Consider the following 24,527-nt stretch of genomic DNA (forward strand, 5'->3'; position numbering starts at 1 on the left):
GAAAGTCTAGACAAAACATACAACATGACATGGTGCTGTATATAAGCTGAGACTCACCAAATGGAAACATCCATTTATTTTAAACACAATGGCATTAAAAAAAATCCTTACATTGTTTTGTCTGTTTATTTGTTTTTGTTTTCCTTTTGTTCTGAAACTGCAGACATGCTCACAGTGTGTTTGGAATGAACCGGTTGAGATTGCTGACATTTTGGTTTAAATGTCAGTAAAGATTTGCTCTTTATTTTTCTCCTGGATCAAAGAGAACGAGTGCCAGTATTGCGCTGTATGAAGCCTTCATACAGTACTGTGTGGTGGACATACTGCAGTATGACTGCCAACATCCTTGAAATATACCTGATATTCATTTTGTTTATTTCCGCACACATTTGATTTGTAATGCAGTACCTCTTATTGTTAATGAACAGACACAGGATGAAAAAAAAGGACACTTCTTGTGCTTGACCCATGTGTTATAGTATAAAGTATGTAAGATAATCTTCACTCAAGTTTAAAAGGTTTCCTTTGAGGTTAGCATTAGATTTAGGTGTAGCATGGCATTGATTTGCTGCATGAATAACTATCTCTGTGGATGGTCCTCAAAGGACAATAAAGACTAACAGTTAGTTTGAGACCTTAGGTAGTAAAAATTATAGAGTAGTTACACAACGTTTCCAGAGAAACAGGACGTTTCAGACAAACGTCCTTCATCAGCTTTACAAGCAAAGTGATTTGGAGCGAGCAGGAGGTTGATAAACCAGGGGATATTCAAAACACCAGTGTGTTTCAGGAGTTTAAATTCAAAAGATCACGCTGTTAAATTCAAACAAGCAGCCAAATGTCCTGTCTAAATATTCCTATACTTGTGGGGACATTTAGTCCGCACCAAAATAGAAACCCCACCCCCTATTTGTAAAGACATCTAGGACATTGTGAGAGACAATCACCAGCATCTTATTATCAGTCACAGTCTCTTTCATTCTGCCACTCACTCGTTTTCTTTTTTTTAATCTCAATCTGTCACCCTTCCCTCTCTCTTTTATCCCCCCTCCGTCCCTCGTTGTTCATCTCTCCCTGTTTTGGTCTCTCTTGTTGTCACCCCTCCCGTTTTCTCCCTCTATCCCAGCATCTCTTTATTCTCTCTCTCTCTCTCTCTCTCTCTCTCTCTCTCTCTCTCTCTCTCTCTCTCTCTCTCTCTCTCTCTATAGGGGAGTGAAAGACATATTACTCCACAACCTGGAGTGTGTCTGAGCAAGAGAAAGCGCGGTCTCATTGAAGACACGGAAAAGAACGTAGCTGTTCTGTTGTAAATGACAATCAAAGTGTCGAGAAGAGACGCAGGACTTAAGCAGCTTTTTGATCTCGGGACGTCATCGAAAGACCGGTTTATTGAAGAGGGAAAATAACCAGATCTGTTTTTTTAACCATCTGAGATGGAGGGAGAGATAAAAGAAGGGAGGAAGATCCAGTTTTCTGTTCCCTCCGCAGGTCCGATTCAGCTCGACCCCAGACAAGTGGAGATGGTAAGAAAAACAAGAGAAGTATAAGTCAAATTGGTTTGAATTACACCAAAGTCTGAAATTCTGCTCTGAAAGCAGTGGGATCTCGTGAGGTGAAAGTGACCTGACAGCACATTTTCTTCTGTTATATAAAAACAAAGAGCTCACTTACCACTACAACTGGAACGGAGTGGATAAAAATAGCAGCAGACTCGCTAGTGTGAGTATGAAAATGTATGCGAATTCCGTTGGGCTCAAGACATGGGATCAGAATTCCCCATAATAAGAATCATGTTTAAACAAAGGTGCTTGTATATTTGCGTTTTATTTCTAGGAAGTTTTTTTTAAAAAAGAAAAATTTATATTATTATTTTCAAAATAATTAATTTCTAATTAAAATTCCAACCAAAAAAAGCTCTTCATCATATTGTATATACATACAATACATTGCATTACCTTTGTCCATAATAATGATGCTTCTAAAAGTTAACTTGGCTGCTGCTGATAGTAAATTAAAATTGTATTGATGGATCAATTAGTCATTAAGTAGTGCATTCAAACCCAAATCATGCCATAGTTACCATAGTCAAGGCCATGTAGTTTCACATGACAAATTTGTACTAAAGAAGTAATTACAATAGCCTCAAACGGTAACCCCGCCCCTCGTGTGAGCTCTACCTCCGCCCTTCAGGCGAACCCTGCTGCTCATCTCTGCTGAAAAATCCAGCTTGATCTGACTACCAGCTGCTAAAACACACGCATGGACCAACCAGCTATGCCAAAGGTACAGTATTTACTATCTTCCTGATTGCTTGACTAACATGCTTAATAAATCTTTTCAAATTGTTTTACGGTTGGGTTTTTTCCCCCTTAAAAATTCCCCTGTCAATCACAGTGACAATAGCCAATCGTGGACATCTGTATGCGGAAGAGGGTAGATAGCACTTTCCTCCAAGTGTGTTATGCTACCCTATAACAGCATAAGCGGAAGTTTAAAAACTTGAAGAAGCATGTGTTAGCTCCACCTTACCTGGCTAGTGGGTGGGAACTGGCAAATGACCAAATTGGTGGAGAAAACTGATGTAGTATTAGTAGTTGTAATTCAGAAACTGTTTAATTCCTACCAGTGTCCACAAGCCTGGTCTGTATTTTGGCAGCTGGTAGCTGGTCTGCAGGATGTTAAACCCGCCCCTGATCTTAACCCCTGCCCTAAAGCTAACTCCGCCCCTTGTGCTAACCTTTCCCATTCAGACCTTTTACAGCAGGATGATCAGTTTGTAGCAACTCATAATTGTTGGGAAAGTAAATTTTCCTTTGGAAATACAGGAGTTTGCTGATGGCATCTAAATGACTCATAGTCATGGAAATATAAACAACATGAATTACAGAATTACAAACTAAACAAATTATGCACTAATTTAAATATTTATATATTAGTTTATATGAATGTTTGATAAAATGAGTTGATCATTTTAGATAATGCTTTTTTTATTGTTATATTATTAACAAGCAGTTAATCAGATAGCAGAAACATCGAATAATCTTTGGTTTCTACTAAACCAGTTATGAGAAATGCATTTTGGAGTGGCAACCAGGGTGGCCAATCAGATGTCGGGGGTAAGTAGCAAGCCTGGCCACCTGCTTTGCCTCTGACATAGCAGTGGTTATTGACTTTAAGGCATATATTTCAGTTGATAATTAATAACTATTACAGGAAACTTGTGTAGATAAATGTGTAGCATGAAGAAGTCTGGACACACCGGCAGCTCCCATGAGATTAAAGGGTTAAAAAACAAATTATAAAAGTATGTTTTGTGAAAAAACAAACAAACAAACAAACAAACAAATGGGCAATGTCTCTTATGTGTAACATCACTGCTCAATTTATGTCTTATTAAATCAGGTTCTCAGTGTTGTTATTATAGAAATGTGATTAAAATGAGTTTTTTAAGTATCCTCAGTGTTGCATGTTGGCAGATTTGGCATCAAAATAGTATTAAAAATATCTTCACAGGTTTTGACAAGTCAGGAAAATCAGAAAACATTCCAATAAAAAAAAAATATTTAATTGTCAGTGTATATAGGATTAAGGTATATAGGGTTTTATGTATATGACAAATTGCTGTCTCATTCACACACACACACACACACACACACTGTGTATATATATATATATATATATATATATATATATATATATATATATATATATATATATATATATATATATATATATATATATATACTTTACATTAACCAAATCTGAAGCCAGCATCATTTAATTATTCAATAATTTATTAAAAGAATTTGAGGGTGGTAAATGTTTTTCTTATATCAGTACTGACAGAATTTCTGGCTGTAATTCAAATCACATGCTAATTTTAATTAATCCATTGTTTCTATAGTAACAGCTCATTCACAGGGACTTGTATGGTGGACACTTCATAGAATATAAGGCTAATAATAAACAAATGCGTATAATTGTTGATATGGCAACGTCCATCAAAGTCTTCAGGATAGAGGAATTTGCTCTTTCTGTTATCGCAATAACATGACAAGCTGTGTTTTTTTTTTTGTCTTATGAACTTCAATAGAGAGAGAGAATAAAGAGGATTGTTTATAAAAAGAGGGAACACTTGTTTATAGCTGCTTACACATTAGTGATAACAGGAGCTGTTTCGTGGAAATTTCATCACCATTCCACAACATTAAATGTAACTATAAACGGTTAAAAAGCAAAATGTGACCTTGTAATCGTTGGCAAATTCTTTGCGATATAAAAGGAATAAAGCACTTTGGAATGTGCCATTATAGGAAAATAATCCACTTCATTGATGTGTTGGGCTGCATCTACTTATGTGCATAGATATCATATGAAAAAAATCATAAACTGTGATGAAGGGCTGCTCAGATATTATGATATAGAACTTTAATGCTGACTTGTGCTTATTAACGAAAAAAAAAAATCTTTTTTGATTACGTAGTAAACTCAGTGAACGCCATCACTAGTGAAAGAGGATTATGCATCTGTCTGCCTGACAACAGATTACGTAATGTGTGTGTGTGCACTCGTGTGTGTGTGTGTGTGTGAGGTGAGAAACTAGTTCAGCATCAGGTGCTGTGTCACGTTACGACCCAATTAGCTGGGAGATGAGGAGAGGAACAGAGAATAAGTCGGGGGCCTGAGAAAGAGAGGAATGTAGGGAGGGATTATAGGATGGAGGACAAGAAAAAGAGAGCAAAGGTGGATGAGTGGAGGATAGACAAGTGATTACATAATGAAAAAAGCTGCTGTAGTTAGAAAATGCGAAATGCAGAAGATCGTTTAGGCAACTGTGTGTGTGTGTGTGTGTGTGTGTGTGTGTGTGATTAAACACATATAATGATCATAAGCAAACGGACTAAAAACTGGGATTAGCGACTCATTTTCACTTTAATAGATGACCAGTTCAAGTGGACGAGGGGAACACATGAGTTTTGTTTCAAAGTGGATGTTCTGTGAATATTAATGGCTTTGTTAAGCTGCTAAGAGACCCACACACCACATTATGGGTACGTAGCGTGTGTGAGCTTAACAAAAAGGAGCATTTCCATATAAATAGGCCTGGCTGAAGAGGATGCCTATAAAAGAATGATGAAGAGTGTGTGTGTATATATAGAGTTAGAGGGCCCCCGTCCCCCTGGTTGGTGGATTTCAAACTAAAAACGTTGTTCATGGCAAATATAACATGCTTCCAGCAGCTTCATGTGTCTCAAATCTTACATCTAATACTAATGAGTTCAAGGCCCGATTGGCCAAAAGCATTTAAAGTTAAGATCATCTTCAATGGTGTAGAGAGAATGTGATGCTCACTTTACCATTTAACTCTCTCTCTCTCTGATGACCAAGGGAAGTGGTTTAATATATTCACTAGTCAAACTTTAAATGGATAATTCATTAATAATTCATATAATAATTCATATTAATTCCAAATGGCTAAGAACATGTACTGTACAGAATGGTTTACAGTCAGACTAGGCAAGAAAATAGTGGTAAGAGAATTAAAAATATATAAATAAATATGTGCATAGAAATAAAGAAAATGATACAATGAACACTAACTTCTCTACCCCCACACTAACCTATACATGTAGATATGTACATACTGCATGCATCATATACACAGAGGTGAAATATCATACTCAAGTAAAAGTACTGTTACGTCGCAAAAAGTTCTGAGTAGAGCAAAAGTACCCATCCTAAAAATTACTTGAGTAAGAGTAAAAGAGTAGCATGTTTGAAAGTGCTCAGAATAGTGAGAATTTTTATTTTATTGTGAGCACAGCCTTATAACACTGAGATATATACACCAGATGTTCCCCTTATATATACCAGAGGTCTCGATCTCATTTTAGGTAATGGACCATGTTATTCTTAATCCAATGTAAAACATTAACCTGTATTGTGATATTTTACCCCCCTAATGAAATAACAGAAACTGGCACAGAATTTTTTTTCCATGCAATTACGGTCCACAAGATGGTTTTAATTTGGAATATGGACTCAATTTTTTGGGGGGCGAATTGAAGGTTAATCGGCAGTTCCGGCCTGTATATGACTGTATATGTGTGATCTGATGCATGTTAAAAGTGCATGGACCCTAGCTTTGCTGAGTTCAAAGATTGATCATAAATCTACTGTATATACACATTCAGAGTACACTTGACAGAGAGTTCCAGCCTTAAAACCTTATTACCAATCCTTACTACAAATCCCCATTAATGCTAATCCACAGTACTACCAATCCTCAGTATTACTAATTACTAGTAACCATCAGTACTACTAATACATTAATAGTAATCCCTATTACTTAGAATCCCCAGTATTACTAATCCTCATGACTACTAATCTCCATTACTACTAATCCTAATTTCTAATCCCATTGCGAGTAATCCTTATCTCCATTCCTACTAATCCAAATGACTAATCACCATTACTCCTAATCATCATTACTGCTAATACTCATTACTCCTCATTTCCATTGCTACTAATGCCCATTACTGGTATTTATCATTACTACTAATCCTGATTACTACTAGTATGATAAATACTACTACATTACTACTAATCTTCAATACTCCTACAATACTTCATTATTACTAATACTAATTACTACCAATCCTGATTATTACCAATCCTCACTGCGACCAATTTACCACTTATCCTTATTATCACTAAACCTGACAACTATTAATCCTCACTGCAACTAATCCCGATCAGTACCAATCCTCATTACCACTAATCACCATTACCACAAATCCACGTGACGACTAATCCCCATTACTACTAATTTGAACTAAAAATCCCCATTAATACTAATCTCCATTAGTACAGATTTGCAGTCGTGACCTGTTTAATTGTGATAAACAGTGGATTGGAATTTTTATTTTACTGCAAAGCACAAGAGCTTCTTAACTTATCCTCCCACCACCACAACTGCCTACAGTGATGTGAATCACGGTGTGGCTACACACACACACACACACACACACACACACGCAAACACACACACACACACACACACACATACACGAGTATATCTGTGCCTATTTTTATTGCCATAAAATGAGTATCATACTGTACAAAAACTTTGCTATACAGTTTGAGGTGAGTCATGACATCTTTGCAGATTCTGATTTTAAATAAAGGAACCGCAGCATGTGGGATGTGTGTCTTTGTATTTTTATAAGGAGTTTACTCTTCACTCATTTGTGACAGTGAAGAAAAAAAACTGTGATAAGCATTTCACGTGTTAGAAATCAACTGAATGCGGCCTTTGATTGTGGTCTACATGAGGTTTCATTTGACCTTTAACTATAAATTGATAAAAATGACACTGCAATGGTTGGAAAATTACTGTGCTATAAGAGTATAAAAAATAAGAATAAAACACTTTGGGACATGCTGTTACAGAAAAAAAATCAACTCCTGAGTGCTAACAGTAACTCTGCTTCATCAAACCACCCTGCCACTCAGTATTTTTCGATCACAGCATGACACATTGTGTTTGTTACTTACTTATAACCTTGTCAGTGCTGGCTGAGAATGAAACATAATTTCTGTAATATAAATCCTTACTAGAATTTAATGCTTTAAGTTGTACATCACAGGACTTGCGAGGTGTGAGCTGTGACTGTGGCTAAAAATGGACTCTGTGCTTGGTGGTCAGTGTGGGAATATGTGTTGGCGAGGAGTTTATACATAGAATAGTGTGATACCGTCACGATTTGGATTTAGAGGCGGGTGCAATTGCTTGATGTGTTCACTGAGGTTCAGAAGTGGGTCGGGTCTCTAACGCACCGTAGGGAGATGACTAGATATTCCCAGCCTGCTTTGAGCACAGAGCAACGGCTACTGCGCAGCCTGTCAGGGGAACGAAGCTCAATGGGGGGAGTGACATTCACCATGATGCTAGTGGGGGGAGTAACAGGGGGACCTCTGCAAGGTCAGAGGGGGGAGTGAAGTTCTCCACAATGCCAGAGGGGGGAATGATGCTATCTCTCTCTCTCTCTCTCTCTCTCTCTCTCTCTCTCTCTCTCTATATATATATATATATATATATATATATATATTATCCAAATAAATGTTACCAGCCAAACGTTTGGAGACATTTGACTGAATTGTTTCTCATGATCTTAAAAATCTTTTGATTTGAAGGTGTGTGATTAAATGTTTGAAATCGGTGTTGTAGATAAAAAATATAATTGTGCCAACATATTCATTTCTTTCATTAGAAAACTAACATTTTATTTACAAAAAAAAAACTTTTTTTTAAATGGATGACTTGTAGCGAAATATTCCGAAAAGCAGCCGATAAGCATCCAGCGTAGGTGTGAACTCCTTTAATACTGTTTAAAAAGCATCTCAGGGAAATTCCTCAAGAAATCGGTTGAGAAAATGCCAAGAATTCATTTCTGGAAATTCTAAGCAAAAAGGGGGTCTACATTGAAGATGCTAAAATACTCAATTATTTTCATTTATTTTGGATTTTTTTTATCAGAACATAATTCCCATAGTTCCATTTGTGTTAATCCAGAATTTAGATGATTTAAGATATAAGAAAAGTGCTTGCCTTGATGGTGCCCTTGGAACCTTAGGAACATATACGAATAGGATTTGAAACGGTTCTCTGAAAACCTGACATATTCAACTTTCTTTGAACCAAAAGTTCCTATTTGGAATGTGGCTAAGGAAATGTACAGTTATATACCAAATGACTAAACAAGCACAATGTCACTGATCATGCAGGTAGGCTTAAAAGCACTCGGTGTTTCGGTTTTCTATTTCAGCAAGCTTAAGGACTGAGTCTGGAGACAATGGACAATGTCAAATAAAAGTCGCCTGGGATCTGAACCCACGCAGGAGTAAAATATCAGCCCGAGTAATCCTTCTATTCTCTCATTCCACACTGCGGTTACACAAAAACGTCATTATGGATTTAGGACACATTTTAGCGCTGATTAAATGCATCACTCACTTTTTCTTCAATTTCCTGTTATCCTTCTATGTGATGGACGGACATGTTGATTGGATTTCGCCCACTCTTTCTGGATTACTCAGGATGCACATATGTATATTTGAAGGATTTTCTGCCTTGGCTGATACCATCTAATGTCTATTACATAGCTGCCTAACTCTGCTGCTCTGTACCAGGTTACACCTGAGACAATGATCACACAAAACCCCAAAAAACAACATTCTAGAGCTTGTGCTATGATCATGATAAAAGCACCCCATAATGTTGTCTTCTTAGACAACGTTAAGGTCTAAACAAATACCATGTTAACGGAAAGCCATCATATTTGGTTGGATGGTTATCAGAGTGGAATTTGTCTTATCATATAAACATTGATCTATACCATAAAACAGGTTAAATGAATTGTAAAGCTCCTGTAAATCGATTATAAATGTAGCACATTTTGTCAAATGTGGATGTTTTTTTTTTGGTAATGTAGAATATTACAAAGCAACCCGATGTTACAGTATATTACTGTTTTTGTGGCATGGAAATTTGAAATGGTGTAAATGATTTCTGTTTTGAAATCAGATTCGGCGTAGAAGACCGACACCAGCCACGCTTTTCCGCATGACAGATCACCCGTCTCCGGAGGAAGAGAATCCCAGCTTTCCGGTGAAGTGGAACCATTAAAAAAAATACACTACATACACTAAAAGCAGCAAACTTACAAATGAAATAATGTTTAGATTAAAAATTAACAATGGAAGATTTTAAAATGTACATTTCAAGATATTTCTCTCTATATCTCGCTTTCTAGCTTTTTTAAAAAAACAAACAATATAATTGTTATATTATTGTTTAATAAATGTCGTGTCAAATAACTAATTATGGTAATTATCAGTAATGTCACTATTGAAACAAGGTGTTATTAATATCTTCTTTATAAATATCTTCTTTTTCATTTTGAACTTTTTAAAAAATATATTTTAGTTGTTTGTTTGTGAAAATGGAGTTTCAAAGCCCAAGAATATGGACACAAGCATTTATCAACCTCCTTCACTCAAAGGTAAGAAAAGTTAGATTTATGTCATTTAATTGATGATTTAATTGACTATTGAACTTAAAAATTATACATGAAATTATTCTAAACTACATACATTTTTTAAAACCACAACACTGCTGTGCGTGAGGACAAAGTTAAAGTAAGCCCCCCCCCCCCCCACACACACAAACACTGATATCTTTGTACTATCTTCATCACCTGAGATGAATTTGCTAAATGAAAGCGATGATAGACTCAACATGAGAAATCACTTTTCAGTAAGAAGTTGGAGGAACCTCAACTTCACACACACACACACACACACACACACACACACACACACACACACACACACACACACAGATACCTTATTGTCCACATAACTGTGCTGTGCAGGTGTTCTTTTTGATATGTCAGTCTGTGAGAATGACAGAAACCAAATAAGATAATTGAATCGAAGCAAAATTGACTTTTGAAAAATAAATAAACACACGTAAGCACACGAGGACCAACAACATTCCTATTTCAAACCGTCTGCAGCTTGTTCGTTATTTTGTGCCATTTGACCAAGCGACTTGAGCGTAGACAAGCTGGGATTGATTTTGCTCATGTTTAACCTAGGTTTACAATTTCACAATCATAGTGATAATATCTTCTTTATCTTCTTTATCAAGGCCTTTCCCTTAAAAACATTTTTTACAGGTCCTACACATTCTATTTATAGGTCTATTTTTAGGAAATGAGGGATATAAAATTGTGTTATGTTAAACACAACGGGACCTTTTCATTGACATCAGTCTATGGCTACTGATATTTCAAAAAATATTTAAAAAATACAGTGCCTTGCAGAAATATTCAACCCACTTAAAAGTCATCATACTCAAATTTGTAATCAAATGACACTTACACAAATAGATCCTTCAAGTTTTTTTTTAAAATTACAAACCAGTTTGCTCTTAATGCAAAATTTTCAAAGTCATTATTTGTCAGTGGATTAAAAAACAACAACAAAAACAAATGGAAAAATACTGAAATTGAAACGGAATTGAAAAATGCTATAGTATAGTATATAGTATTCACCCCCTTCAACTTGGTAGAACTACCTTTTGCTTCTATAACGGCTTTAAGTCTGTTGAGTTTCCTACCAGCACTGCACACTCTTTGGGAGCAATTTTTTGCCCATTCTTCCTGGCAGATTTGATTCAGGTTCTTCAGGTTGGTTGTTTTTGTTGACTGCAAACAATATTTTCATATATATTTTCAAACAATGCCACAAATTCTCAACTGGATACAATTCTGGACTTTGACATGTCCACACTGTTCACTGTCCTTCTGAAACGTGAAGTTTCTTCCAAGCTTTAATTTTTTTTTTGTTGTTGTTTTTTCTTTAGCGGAATGAAGCAGGTTCTCTTGTAATACACCCCCCCCCACTTATTTCGCTCCATCCATTATCCTAAGTGATAAGTGTCCCTAGAGCATACTGCTACCACCACCATATTTCACTGTAGAATTGTGCATGGCCTTACAGTGAGGGAAAAAAGTATTCGATCCCCTGCTGATTTTGTACGTTTGCCCACTGACAAAGAAATGATCAGTCTATAATTTTAATGGTAGATTTATTTGAACAGTGAGAGACAGAATAACAACAAGAAAATCAAGAAAAACGCATGTCAAAAATTTTATAAATTGATGTGCATTTTAATGAGGGAAATAAGTATTTGACCCCTCTGCAAAACATGACTTAGTACTTGGTGGAAAAACCCTTGTTGGCAATCACAGAGGTCAGACGTTTCTTGTAGTTGGCCACCAGGTTTGCACACATCTCAGGAGGGATTTTGTCCCACTCCTCTTTGCAGATCTTCTCCAAGTCATTAAGGTTTCGAGGCTGACGTTTGGCAACTCGAACCTTCAGCTCCCTCCACAGATTTTCTATGGGATTAAGGTCTGGAGACTGGCTAGGCCACTCTTTCCCTCACTGTATGTTTGCACCACAAATAGTGCTTTGCCCAAATACAGTATCTCTATCTTGACTTGGTTACTCTCCTGTCATCTTTCGGATGGCATCTTTCTAGCCACCCTCCCATACGGTCCTCAGTTATGCAGAGCTCTTGAAATGGTGCACCTTTACTCCATTCTCAGCCACCAAGCACAGAGTCCTCTGTGGCTGTCTTGTTTTTGTGCTGAGTTTTGAGAGACTGATTTGTCTAGGTAATGCTTGGGTGGTTTGATGCAGCTTTCACTTCCTCACCATTCATCCAAAAGTGCTTCCATCCGCTTAGTTATAATTTTACACCCTATTCCTAAGTTATGAAATTCGATTATCTTATCTTTAACATCCTTAGAATACAACTTGGTCTTGTTTTCTCTCCTTTCCTTCTGACAATGTTTTTTTTTTGTTGTTCAGAAAATGGGACAAGAGAAATGGGTTTTAATATTTCACATGAGAGGCCAGTTATATAAGTCCATTGTGTCCTCATTAAGACAATATCTTTTATCAGGAGCTTATGGAACAACTTCATATTGTAGCTTTCACACTATTACTATTTGTTCGGTATTTCACTCTGCATACAATCTATTTTGAATGTTTATCTTAGCCTGCTTTTAGCCAACCATCCTGTCACAACTGCTTGCCAATTGATATCGCAGTCTCTAGTGTCACTGTGCTATCTGAGTAGCACAGCCAAAGCAACAGTGGATTAGAGTCGGTGCCACCTCAAAAAGAAATCTTAGAACCACCCCTGTTCTAAATACCTGACTATTTACCTCAGATTTTGCATTTGACATAATTAAGGGAAATTTGTATATATAAAAATATTGAATGCATGTCTTAGCACTAAAACTGATGTACAATTACAGTATGTTATGGGTTATATGAACAATGGTGAACAAAACACACATGTCTACAGACAAAAACAAAATAATCACTATCGAGGTAGTTTTGTTCTATTGTCTGAGATGAAACTGTAAAATATTAAGGTGGACACTACAACATGAACACCAGAACAGCGTGTAACTCACTGTAAATCACAGAATATTTTCTGCTTGCCGTTCATTCCATAGCAGTTCAAAAGATGGCACAAGCTCACATCAAAACTCCAGACACTCCTTCATCAGAATCATCCGACAATGAAGATGTTTCTTCAGATGCTCCTAGAGGTGAGACTTTGTTTATTTGAGTAAGCTCTGAAAATCCAACAAAGGTCATAATAGCACGATTCCACTATGCTCCTGCAGTATACTGTAAATCCAAAATGGTGAGTTCATACTGGCGGGAGAGTTGCAGCAATCTAATAAAAAAAAAAAAAGATATTGAAATATCACAGTTTCTACATGTTTCAGTAGTGTGATGCTGTATGAACTGAGTCTCCTTTCATGCCGTGCCTGACACGATAAGCACTGTCCCCCCCGGACATAATTGTGAGATAAATTGATTAATCCAATACTTCTAGCTTGCCAAACAGCTATTAGCCTGCAAAACTGAGAATAAACAGACACAGCTCATTAGAAACAAAGTTAATTAAGTTACCACAGGAGACTGCCGGCAGTTTTGGACGATGTGTGTGCCTGTAACTTTGACTGTAGCTGTTGTTACCAGATTACCCGAAATGCAAATTCGTGACATGTGTACAAGGTTAGATGACCGAAAAGGGAATGTCTACCATTACTGATGGCTTTTCATAGTACATAGTATGGTCACCATGTAACTTACTGTGGGTCTCTATCAGCTCCCTAGTACAGTACTTAGGGCACTGATCAGGCAGTCAGCCATTTTGAGGGCTGTCTCAATCGCAAAATCGTTCCATTGCACTGGAATGTTCGCTCCCTAAAAAAATCCCAAAATGCATTGCAAAAACCACCAACATCAATGCTCACTATATTCCCTTACTGGAAATGACACCATATTTTCTGAAGCCTCGCAGCTAAAAAAAAAAAGGGGGGATGAACTCTCAGCCAACTTTGTCTACAAATGTAAGCAGCTTGTTATTGTTGTCGTACCCCTCAAATGATTACTTACGTTCGTGATTTTTAAGTTCATTTGACGTTTTACATACGGTTTGTTTGAGTCTAACGACTTTTAAGTGTTTAATGATTTTTTTAAAAAAATACACTAGCTAGCCTATGATCCGGCTTGGCGTACCGTGATTAAGCTAACAAATCAGTAAAGTTATCAGTTATCATAAATCAGTTATCAATATCCCAATGTGCTGTGAGCCAAGGTCCTCACCAGTGCCCGAACTTGTGTACACGATAAATTGATTCACATCCTAGGGAACTAGGGAGCTGATCAAAACACCCTTAAGTGTCAAACGGCCCCAACATCTAGTATCCAGGTGTTCAAACACCACCCCATGCTGGTTATAAGGGGTGAAACGGAACTATAATACATGTTAATGAGGATTTATTCATTGTAAACATGGAAAAAATAGGGATATTAAAACATTTTCTCTGAAAACCTTATTTTATAAGGTACTATAAAGAAATTTCCCACAGATGTCTTGTCTATTTGGTAAAAGTTTAGATTGTTATTAGGTTTAGATTGTTATTAGGCCACTTTGTGCTGCAGTTTATCCATCTAACATTTTACATTTTTATATGAATGTTGCAGAAATAAATTAAATACAGTTGGTGAATCATTTCTTCACAATGGCTCACATGATATTTCCAGATGAGAGCAGATCAGAGCAGAGAGGACAAAACACTGATGAGGAAGGATGGCAGTTAATATCAAGTGTACAGCGCCCTCCACTAATATTGGCACCCTTGTGATGAGCACAATGAAATATGAACAAATAATTCTGTGAAAAATTATGTTTATTGTTTAACCTTTTGATCCTTTTGTCAAAACAAATTCCCCAAAACACTCTGCTCTCATGGATATCAAACAATTGCAATCACAGCACAGGTTTATCAAAAATAAATAAATCTTTGTTAAATATAGGTGTGCAACAATTATTGGCACCCCTATGAATTCATATGACAAAAATATATTTGAAGTATATTCCCACTGATATTAAAAAAAAAAATTCAGTACACCTGGGTGATTAGGAACAGGAAATTGTTCAACCATGACTTCCTGTATAGGATCCTGTATAGGGGTATAAATATGAGGTAACACATACTGTAGGCCAAATTCCCTTAGTCATTCATAACAATGGGTAAGACCAAGGAATACATCTGTGATGTGTGGCAAAAGGTTGGTGAGCTTAACAAGATGGGAAGTGTCTATAAGAAAATATAAGAAATATAAATATAAAAATTAAGAAGTTCTAGTCAACTGGAAATGTTATGAATCGACCTGGAATTGGATACGAGTCTACATCGTCTCAACGCACGGTGAAGAGGATGGTTCAAGTGGATAAAAAATCTCCAAGGATCACAGCTGGAGAATTGGAGAAGTTAATCATGTCTTGGGGTCAGAAAATCTCCAAAACTACAATCTGAAGTCACCTACATGTTTGGAAGGGTTTCAAGAAATAAACCTCTCCTCCCATCCAAAAACAAACTTGAGCATCTTCAGTGTGCAGACACTACTGGAACTTCACGTGGGATCGGGTTCTATGGTCAGATGAAACCAAAATACAGCTTTTTGGTAATAAACACCAGAGGTGGTTTTGGAGCACACAGAGAGGTAGCCATATGGAAAAGTACCTCATGCCCATGGTTAAATATGGTGGTGGATCTTTAATGTTTTGGGGCTGTTTTTCTGCCAGAAGACCCGGACATTTTGTTAGGATACATGGCATCATGGACTCTATCAACTGGACTTGTATCAACAGATATGAAATGAAAACCTGACTGACTCTGCCAGAAAGCTTAAGATGGGCCGTGGTTGGATCTTCCAGCAGGAAATTAATCAAAATCAACACACAAATGGTTTACTGACCACAAAATCAAGGTCCTGCCATGACCATGCCAGTCCCCTGACCTGAACCCCATAGAAAACCTGTGGGGTGAACTGAAGAGGAGAGTCCACCAGCGTGGACCTTGAAATGTGAAGGATTTGGAGAGACTCTGTATGGAGGAACGGTCTCAGATCTCTTGCCATGTATTCTCCAACTTCTCCAACTTTATAGGAGAAGACTCAGAGCTGTTATCTTGGCAAAGGGAGGTAGCACAAAGTATTGACTAAAAGGGTGCCAATAATTCTTGCACACCTAACAGCATTTAACAAAAATGCCTTTTTGGATAAACCTGTGTTGTATTTGCAATTGTTTGATATCCATGACAGCAGAGAATTTTTGTGAATTTTTTAAACAAATTTTTTGTTTGATCAAAAGATTAAACAATAAGGACATTTCTTTCACAGCCTTCTTTGCTCATATTTACGAAGGGTGCCAATATTAGTGGAGGGCACTGTATATCACTGAAACAGGGGAATTCACCCTGTGTGTGTTAGAAGCATATGCGTGTTACTGTAACATCAAATTTTACTTACATAAAACATATAGTATTTATTTTACAGAGATGATGTTCAGGGTCATCGTTGAGAACTGTTAAGCATTGGGGTCCGAGTTCCATCAGTACTGCTTATATTCGCCATCACTGAGATGTGGCTGTTAAATAAATGTCAAGGTTCTATAAAATTTAAATCAATGTCAAGTTTGACCTTTGTGTGTGTGTGTGTGTGTGTGTGTGTGTGTGTGTGTGTGTGTGTGTGTGTGTGTGTGTGTGTGTGTGTGTGTTTTTCATATATTTCACCTGCAGATCCACCAGAGGAAATAAAATCTGAGAAATCAGACTGTCTGTCATCATTGGGGGGATTGGCTGAAGTGAAGAAAGGAGAAGAGGAAGCAGAGAATTTAAGAGCAGAAAACAGGGATAGCGAGGAAGAAGGGGAGGAATGACAGCTGATGAGGTGGAAACCAGACAGGAAACTTAAGAAGAATTACATGACAATTTTATGAGAAGAAATAAATATTTTTATAAACATGAGGATAGAAACAGAGAGAGAGAGAGAGAGAGAGAAAGAGAGAGAGAGAGAGAGATACTTTGTGTGGGTGTGAGACAGAGAGAATGGTCATGTTGAAGGTCAGTATATAAATTAGTGAAGAAAGAGAAGCTGTTCAAGTTATTAATATGGCACAATCGAGCATTATATGAAGTAAAATATGCACATGTTAATAAAATTTTTATTAAGGCCATGATTTAATTGCTTTTGGTCCAAAAGTAAAGTATGACTATAATTTTGTCAGGGACCAAACATAATATTACACATGATTACAGAACATTAAACAACGATAGAAAATGCTTCTGATGATTTAATTTGAATGTCATTTTTAAGCATTGATGCCTGAGGCCTTTATCCATAAATCATTTATTTTATGTCATCCATGAAGTCTGTAATAACTAACTTGATAAATTGAGCACAAAACGTTTGTTTCCTGTTTTCTCTTCAGCAGCCTCAAAACTTTCACCTCATCTTCCCTTAAGGATTTTGAAGCAGGTCCTCACACATGCTCTAAATAGATTTGTCCTCATTAGTCTATGTCTTGATCCAGACCACAGGGCCTCAGCCTCCTGAGGGTTTGTGGGATGGCATTCAGTTGATATATGACACATGGAATAATCATATGTACTCTCTCAAGAAAAGGTACCTTACTGTACCTTTTAGGGTAAAATCACTGGTCTGTAGGGTGGTACCCCAATGCAGACCTGTAATTCAGGAATATAATTGTACCATATTCCACTGTACCCTTTAATAGACTATACTGTACACTAAGTAAATATTGTGTACCTTATCAAGACCTCAAGAAAAGATACAATTTTCACCTATTAGGGTACCGCTCTGAAGCTTTTTTGTTCCTTCCAGTGACAAAATTGTATTTTTATTACATACTCCATTTGTGCGTTTACATAAATGGGCAGTATGTACATAGTCAATTTAGTCAATCATGAATACAACCTCAATTCCAAAAAAGTTGGAACGCTGTGTAAAATGTCAATAAATGTAAATAAAAACAGAATGCAATGATTTGCAAATCTCATAAACCCATAGATTATTCACAATAGTATATAGAAAACATATCAAATGTTTATACTTAGTAAATGTACCACTGTACAACGAAACAGCTGGAGGATAATTGGCAACAGGTCAGTAACATGATTGGGTATAAAAAGGGTATCTTACAGTATCTTATGTTACTGACCTGTTGCCAATTATCCTAATTAGTTGCAAAATGTTCCTCCAGCTGTTCCTCTATTATTTAGTAACACTTTTTAAGCCTTTTGTTGTCCCCGTCCCAACTTTTTTGAGACGTGTTGCCGCCATCAAATTCAAAATTACCTTATTTTTTCCTCAGTTTAAACATTTGATATGTTTTCTATGTTCTACTGTAAATAACATATGGGTTTATGAGATTTGCACACCATTGCATTCTGTTTTTATTTATATTTATTTACATTTTACACAGCGTCCCAACTTTTTCAGAATTGGGGTTGTACATTCTACTATAAAAATTAAGCTTACCAGCTGATTTATATCTTGTACAATTGATATTTTCTTAAAGAACCCACTGTTTATGAAATACTGAGTGACATGGTGGTGTGATGAAGCAGAATTACTTTTGCCACCTCAAAAATTGATTTCCCATAGCAGTATGTCCACAAGTATACTCGGGGTATTGGGGTTCATTCTTCAGTGACATATTCCATGAAGGTGACATGAACGTGCAGCAATTAAGGCATCAAGAAGGGAATAACTCATCAGAAAGTAAAGAGTTAATAATCAGGGACAAATGAGTAAGTTATACTACTAGAAGTGTGTATTGCTCATCATTAACTAAATGCATGTAGCAAAGTTTGAAATTAAGATCATTAAGGCATGCTTAATGTCTGAGGTTAATATGTGAAGAATACATGTGTTAATAAGCATGATGATTTTTACAAAATATGCATTATAATATGTTATAATAAGGCTTTCTACTACAAAAACAGTTGTATATATAAAAAGCACCATCAAAAGCCCCATAGCAGAAACATTTACTTTAAAGGCCGAGCTCTGGAAAGACAGGTTGGTCTTGAAGTCCTTCTACCAGGTGCTGGAAGGACAGCTTACGGATTAGCAGTTCAAGCAGACTTCTGATAAAGGAGCATCTCTCAAAAAGCCAGAGTTCCAGGCCTGGAACAGTGAGGCTTCTTCCTGCTACCTTATCTTAGTACCTTAGTGGTGAGTTGCTTTCTAGGTGCTTTCCCACCAGTGGACTTCTGATGATCTTCACAGATAAGAAGAGTAACAATGGCGCCAACCAGTGGCCAGAGCACACTACCTCACCTGACATCTTTTTCCATTGATGGTAGCCTCTCTAGCACACTGGTTTTGTTCACTTTAGTTCACTTACCTCTAATTTATGGCCGTTTAGACTTTATTTATCTCGGTATGCTCTTTATTATATGAATTATATACTTATATACATTCACTTGATGTTTTCTGTTTTGGAATTAAAGTTTTTATTGACACTTCACTCAAACATTTGACAGCAAATTGTAAAACAAGATTTACAATCAGACCAAATACTTCAAAAGGAGGCAGATCAACAACAACAACAAAATCAAAACAAACCCATCAGAGAGATAGCAACAACATTAGGTGTGGCCAAATAATTACATGGTACATTCTTAAAAAGGAAGAATGCACTGGTGTTGATGAAATTACACAAAAACTGAAGCGAATATCCAATAGGATATAACCAATATTCATCCAATTTCATTAAAAGTGTTCAATATATATACATAGTTTGTAATATTTTGCTCAAATGTATGAAAAACTTTGTTTGGTTTGATTTGTGCAAACGTGTGAGTGCACATAGCCAAGTGTACGTACTGTAAGTACAGATTGCTATGCTTGCTGTTTAATATTTTAAATCTTGCTTTGAAGATGACTCTTGCCCTGAAATAGAAAGTGGATAGAGATGCTGTTCTCATTGAATACAATTCCAAAAATACTTTGTTAAGTGAAACAAGTTTAAACATACTGGTTAAACACATGGTAATGATGCATAGGTGAGGCCATTCTTCGCATTTTTTAGGCGCACACTGAAAATCCGAATCAATCAGTATGCTCAGGTTTTACTTGGACAATCAGCAGACAATAAATGAACTGTATAATTATGCTTTTGTCCATCCATCCATCCTTGGCGGTTAAGGCTCTGGGTTACTGATCAGAAGATCGGGGGTTCAAGCCCCAGCACTGCCAAGCTGGCACCGTTGGGCCCTTGAGCAAGGCCCTTAACCCTCACTGCTCCAGGGGGCGCTGTATCATGGCTGACCCTGCACTCTGACCTGAGCTTCCTGACATGCTGGGGTATGCAAAGAAAAGAATTTCACTGTGCATATGTATATGTGACTAATAAAGACTCGCTATCATTATTATTTTCTATACCACTTATCCTACAGGGTCATGGGGAACCTGGAGCCTATCCCAGGGCACGTTTCGTACAAGGTACTGTACACACTGGACGGGGTGCCAATCCATCGCAGGGCACATATACTTTTGTTTATTGCCTATATGTGTGTAACAGCTCTTTTTGTTTCTGTATGTAACATCAGAGACTCGACAGGGCTTTTAGACTTCATGTGCTGGATGTTGAAGTTCAAAGAGTATTCAGAATGCAAGGCCAGGCTCATACACAGGAAATAGGAAGCAAGATACCACGGAATAGCAGCAAGACCTTGCAATGGAACTGTGAATTAATGAGTCTTTAAATAGTCCATGGACAGAAAATGACTATGATATTCGACCCGATTTTGCTGTCAAAGGCACATCATAAAGGATAACCTTTGTTCAGGAGTTGACATTGGTGGTCTAGAATGTGATGTGCTTACCACTGGCTGATTTAGTGCCACTGCGACTAAAGACAATCAGCGACAAAGTTCTAGCAGGTTCTGGCAGTGTCCGAATATTTTTATTAAAATTAAACATAAATGAAACGTGAGATTTAAAATAAGAGCGGTTTGTCTTTCAGATTATAATTGTATTACGATATATTTTATTCTCCTTACAGCCTTTTGACCAAAGTTTAGGATTGAATATTTTGTGGTTACACTGAGTTTTTGTTTTGGAATACATGGCTGTTAGCATGGTGAATTTTACTTACCTTAATGATTTCTTTTATACTGTTTGTAGCAAAATGCTAAAAATGAACTACCAGTGAAATTGTAATAGTAAATTGACTAGAATGACATAGTTTGAACAGTACACACCATAAAGGCATTTAATTTGTGCTGTTTTATGAACATCTTCACTGGTCTGAGTAGCCAGGATTGGGAATCAATCCAACATAGCCATTACAAAGTCATTGTAAAGAGAGAAAGGTGAAAGGTCATGGTAAAGAGAGAAGTAGACTGCTCCTGACAAGAACCGGTGGAATTAATTACTGTGCTCCTTCAGAACTTCAAACACACTACCAAGTTAACTGGGTCCAAACACCGTCTTCCATCCAGTTAGAGGGGACATTCACTGGAACCATTTGAAGACAATGTCTTCAATTCCTGTTCCACAGCCAGTTACCTATCGTCACATGCAGATTCTGAAGGATATATGGTCAAAATGTCATTTGTACTGTATATAGACATTTTGTGAATTGACATCGAAATGTTTTCACATGTTCAGTGATATTTCCTGCCATGCATACTTTTTTGTTCTTTTCAGCTTATTGGTTTAACATTGACAAATGAGATATAATTTTTTAGCTCAAGCTTCAATGAATATTAATTGTACCACTATTGGATATTGATCCAATCATAATCTGCTCGGCACAACTGTAAAGACTGCAAGCAAACGCAATATGTCCACCCAGCACTGTTACCCAAGCTTTCAAATAAGCATCTTGACTTTTCTATTTTTATAAGTCATGTCAGTTTAAAGAGGCGAATTATTACGTAAACATTTACGTGAGAAAACAGCTAGGATTTAAGTGTCATGGAGGAGAGTTCAGAGAGGTGGTTAAACATGCAGACCTTTATTGAAGACAACACTGGGAACAGGCTCAAGGAAACAGACTTAACGAACAAACACGAGGAGTAGACACACTAGGAACCAGTATTATCAGAACTAAATAAACTAGAAAGTAAGCAATAACAAAATTGGTAAATAATCAGAAACATAGTGAAAATAACACAAGCATAACAAACATTAGAAAACCAGAAACTCAAACATAACATGATATGAGTTAATGCTCCAAAAACTAAAGAAGAAACACAGAGAACTTAAATAGAGCAGTAACCAATCAGGGAAACAAGAAACACATGAGTAAGGTTACACAGAAAATGGGGGGAGACAACACAGAAATAAGTTCTACATGGGGAACAGGGGTGCCCTCTAGTGGTCCATCATCTTGGGGGCCATGACATTAATTCTAAAACTGAGGTGGGAAAAAGATATAAAGAAAATCATATCACGTTAAAGAGTTGCTATAACACAAATAATGAAAAGATGATCAGAAATAGCATTTGAATTTCATTTGAATTTTCCTCAATCACTGATGATGGATTTTTTTTTAAACTAACAAAACAAACAAACAAAAAACTCAGCAGCAGAGCACACAACACATAAAATGGAACACAAACAATGTATCTTTATAGTCTGACCTGGGGAAATCTGATTTTCTAAAGGTTTAATATCTCTTTCCTCTAAAGCAGAAAACACAAAATGAACAAGTTGGTTTATGAAGATCTCTAACATCTTGCTACAAACATTAAAGGATCTGAGCTTCTTCAGAAAGTAGAGTCTGCTCATCCCTTTCTTGTATACAGCCTCTGAATTGAGCTTCCAGTCCAGCTTGTTGTTGACATAGACACCAAGGAATCTGTATGTGTCAACCAACTCAATGTCCTGACCTATACAAATTACAAAAATTATTGTACAAAAGGACAAGTTTGATGCTACAAGTTCTTATATCAGGTTCTACAAGTTCTGCAACCTTATTACCTTCATACTTTCAATTCATAGCTTGCTGAAAGCAGGCAGTTGTCACTCTTTTCACAGTTTTTTTTTTCCTTTTTTGCTACACTTGCTGACGAAGGTCCCTAATGTAATCAGTGGACGGAGAACCGGACCTTGGAGTATATTCTGAGAAAACGTTCAACTCATTCCGAATCAGGACTTGATTAAACTTGATTTTCCTTTGATAACAAATGCACACCATGTAGTCTAATATTAGTTTGGAGTGCAGATTGTGTGCTGTTGACAGGAAATCCCCTATTGTCAGATTATGAAACTAACTTTACTGCAGTCTATCTTTCTTTTGTAGTCCGTTTAGTACAATTAACTCAGTAATCAAACCCCCTGTCTGTCAGGAACATTGAGGCATACCTTAAAACCCGCAAGGACTTTCAACACTTTTTATAAGTAAAACTGAGAACATCAGGCTACATTTCATGCCTAATTGCAGTGATCTTGCACCAGACCCAGAATGCGCTGCAATTTTCAACCAGTTCCATCCTGTTGCGCTTTCATTTTTAAAAGATGTTATTTCCCACATAAATCCCCTCAAGATATCCCTTCTTGTCTCCTAATAGAGACATTCGAGACTATAGGCCTGGGTGTTGTAGCCACCATAAACACTTGCTTAAAGTTTCACACTTGCCACAAACAGTTTTGCACTCAAATCTCCATCAGTGAACAGTTGATAACTTCAACAAAATAGACAAAAAACAAAAAAATCAACAAATACATCTGGTGTCACCCAGATAAGGACGGGTTCCCTTTTGAGTCTAGTTCCTCTCAAGGTTTTTTCCTCATATCGTCTCAGGGAGTTTTTCCTCGCCACCATCGCCTCTGGGATACATTTATCATTTTAAAATTTATATCCTGAATTGATATACAGTACTGTAAAGCTGCTTTGTGAAAATGTCCATTGTTAAAAGCACTATATACATAAAATTTTATCGATTTGAATTAAATACCTTTTCTCTCAGAAGTCCTGGAAAAAAATAGTACTTACGCAATTATGGTCACATTTGAAGAGAAATAATATTTTTTTTACACATTCCAGTCTGGTTTTAAAGCCTCCCATAGCACTGAGTTTGACTTATTAAATGTGACTAATGACTTACTACTGGCTGTTGATTCCAGTAACGGCACCCTCCTACTTCTGTTAGATCTCAATACTGCGTTTGATACGGTACATCATGATACACGCATTGCACACATTGAACGCATGGTTGGACTGTGGGAGAATGCTCTGAGATGGTTTAGGTCCTACCTCAGTCATCTGACTTTCTCAGTTAACATTGGTAGCATCTATTCATCCACTACTACTGTATCCACTATAATTGTGGCCTTCCACAAAGGATTCATATTGAGGACCCTCCTTTTTTCATTGTACACACTCACATTGGGAAACAATCTTAAAATACAATATTTCTTTTCATTTTTACACTGATTACACACCGCTCCATCTTCCTTTAAAACCTAATGATTTGTGCTTACTTTAACACCTCAATGTATGCTCTGAGGATATTAAGACTTGAGACTAGCTACCAATTTTC

The 24,527-nt window shown here is 36.8% G+C and overlaps 1 protein-coding gene across 1 annotated transcript; it reads left to right on the forward strand.

Moving 5' to 3' along the window:
- Positions 1-1,023: 1,023 nt before the first annotated feature.
- Positions 1,024-17,408, forward strand: LOC108273453 (protein phosphatase 1 regulatory subunit 1B). The gene is made up of 5 exons (XM_017482675.3): positions 1,024-1,523; positions 9,587-9,670; positions 9,989-10,064; positions 13,101-13,196; positions 16,746-17,408. The coding sequence occupies exons 1-5, from the start codon at positions 1,434-1,436 to the stop codon at positions 16,883-16,885; spliced, it is 486 nt and encodes a 161-aa protein (XP_017338164.1). The 5' UTR covers positions 1,024-1,433; the 3' UTR covers positions 16,886-17,408.
- The last annotated feature ends 7,119 nt before the right edge of the window (positions 17,409-24,527 follow it).

The sequence above is a fragment of the Ictalurus punctatus genome, chromosome 13, assembly GCF_001660625.3.
Source record: "Ictalurus punctatus breed USDA103 chromosome 13, Coco_2.0, whole genome shotgun sequence".
NCBI lineage: Eukaryota > Metazoa > Chordata > Actinopteri > Siluriformes > Ictaluridae > Ictalurus > Ictalurus punctatus.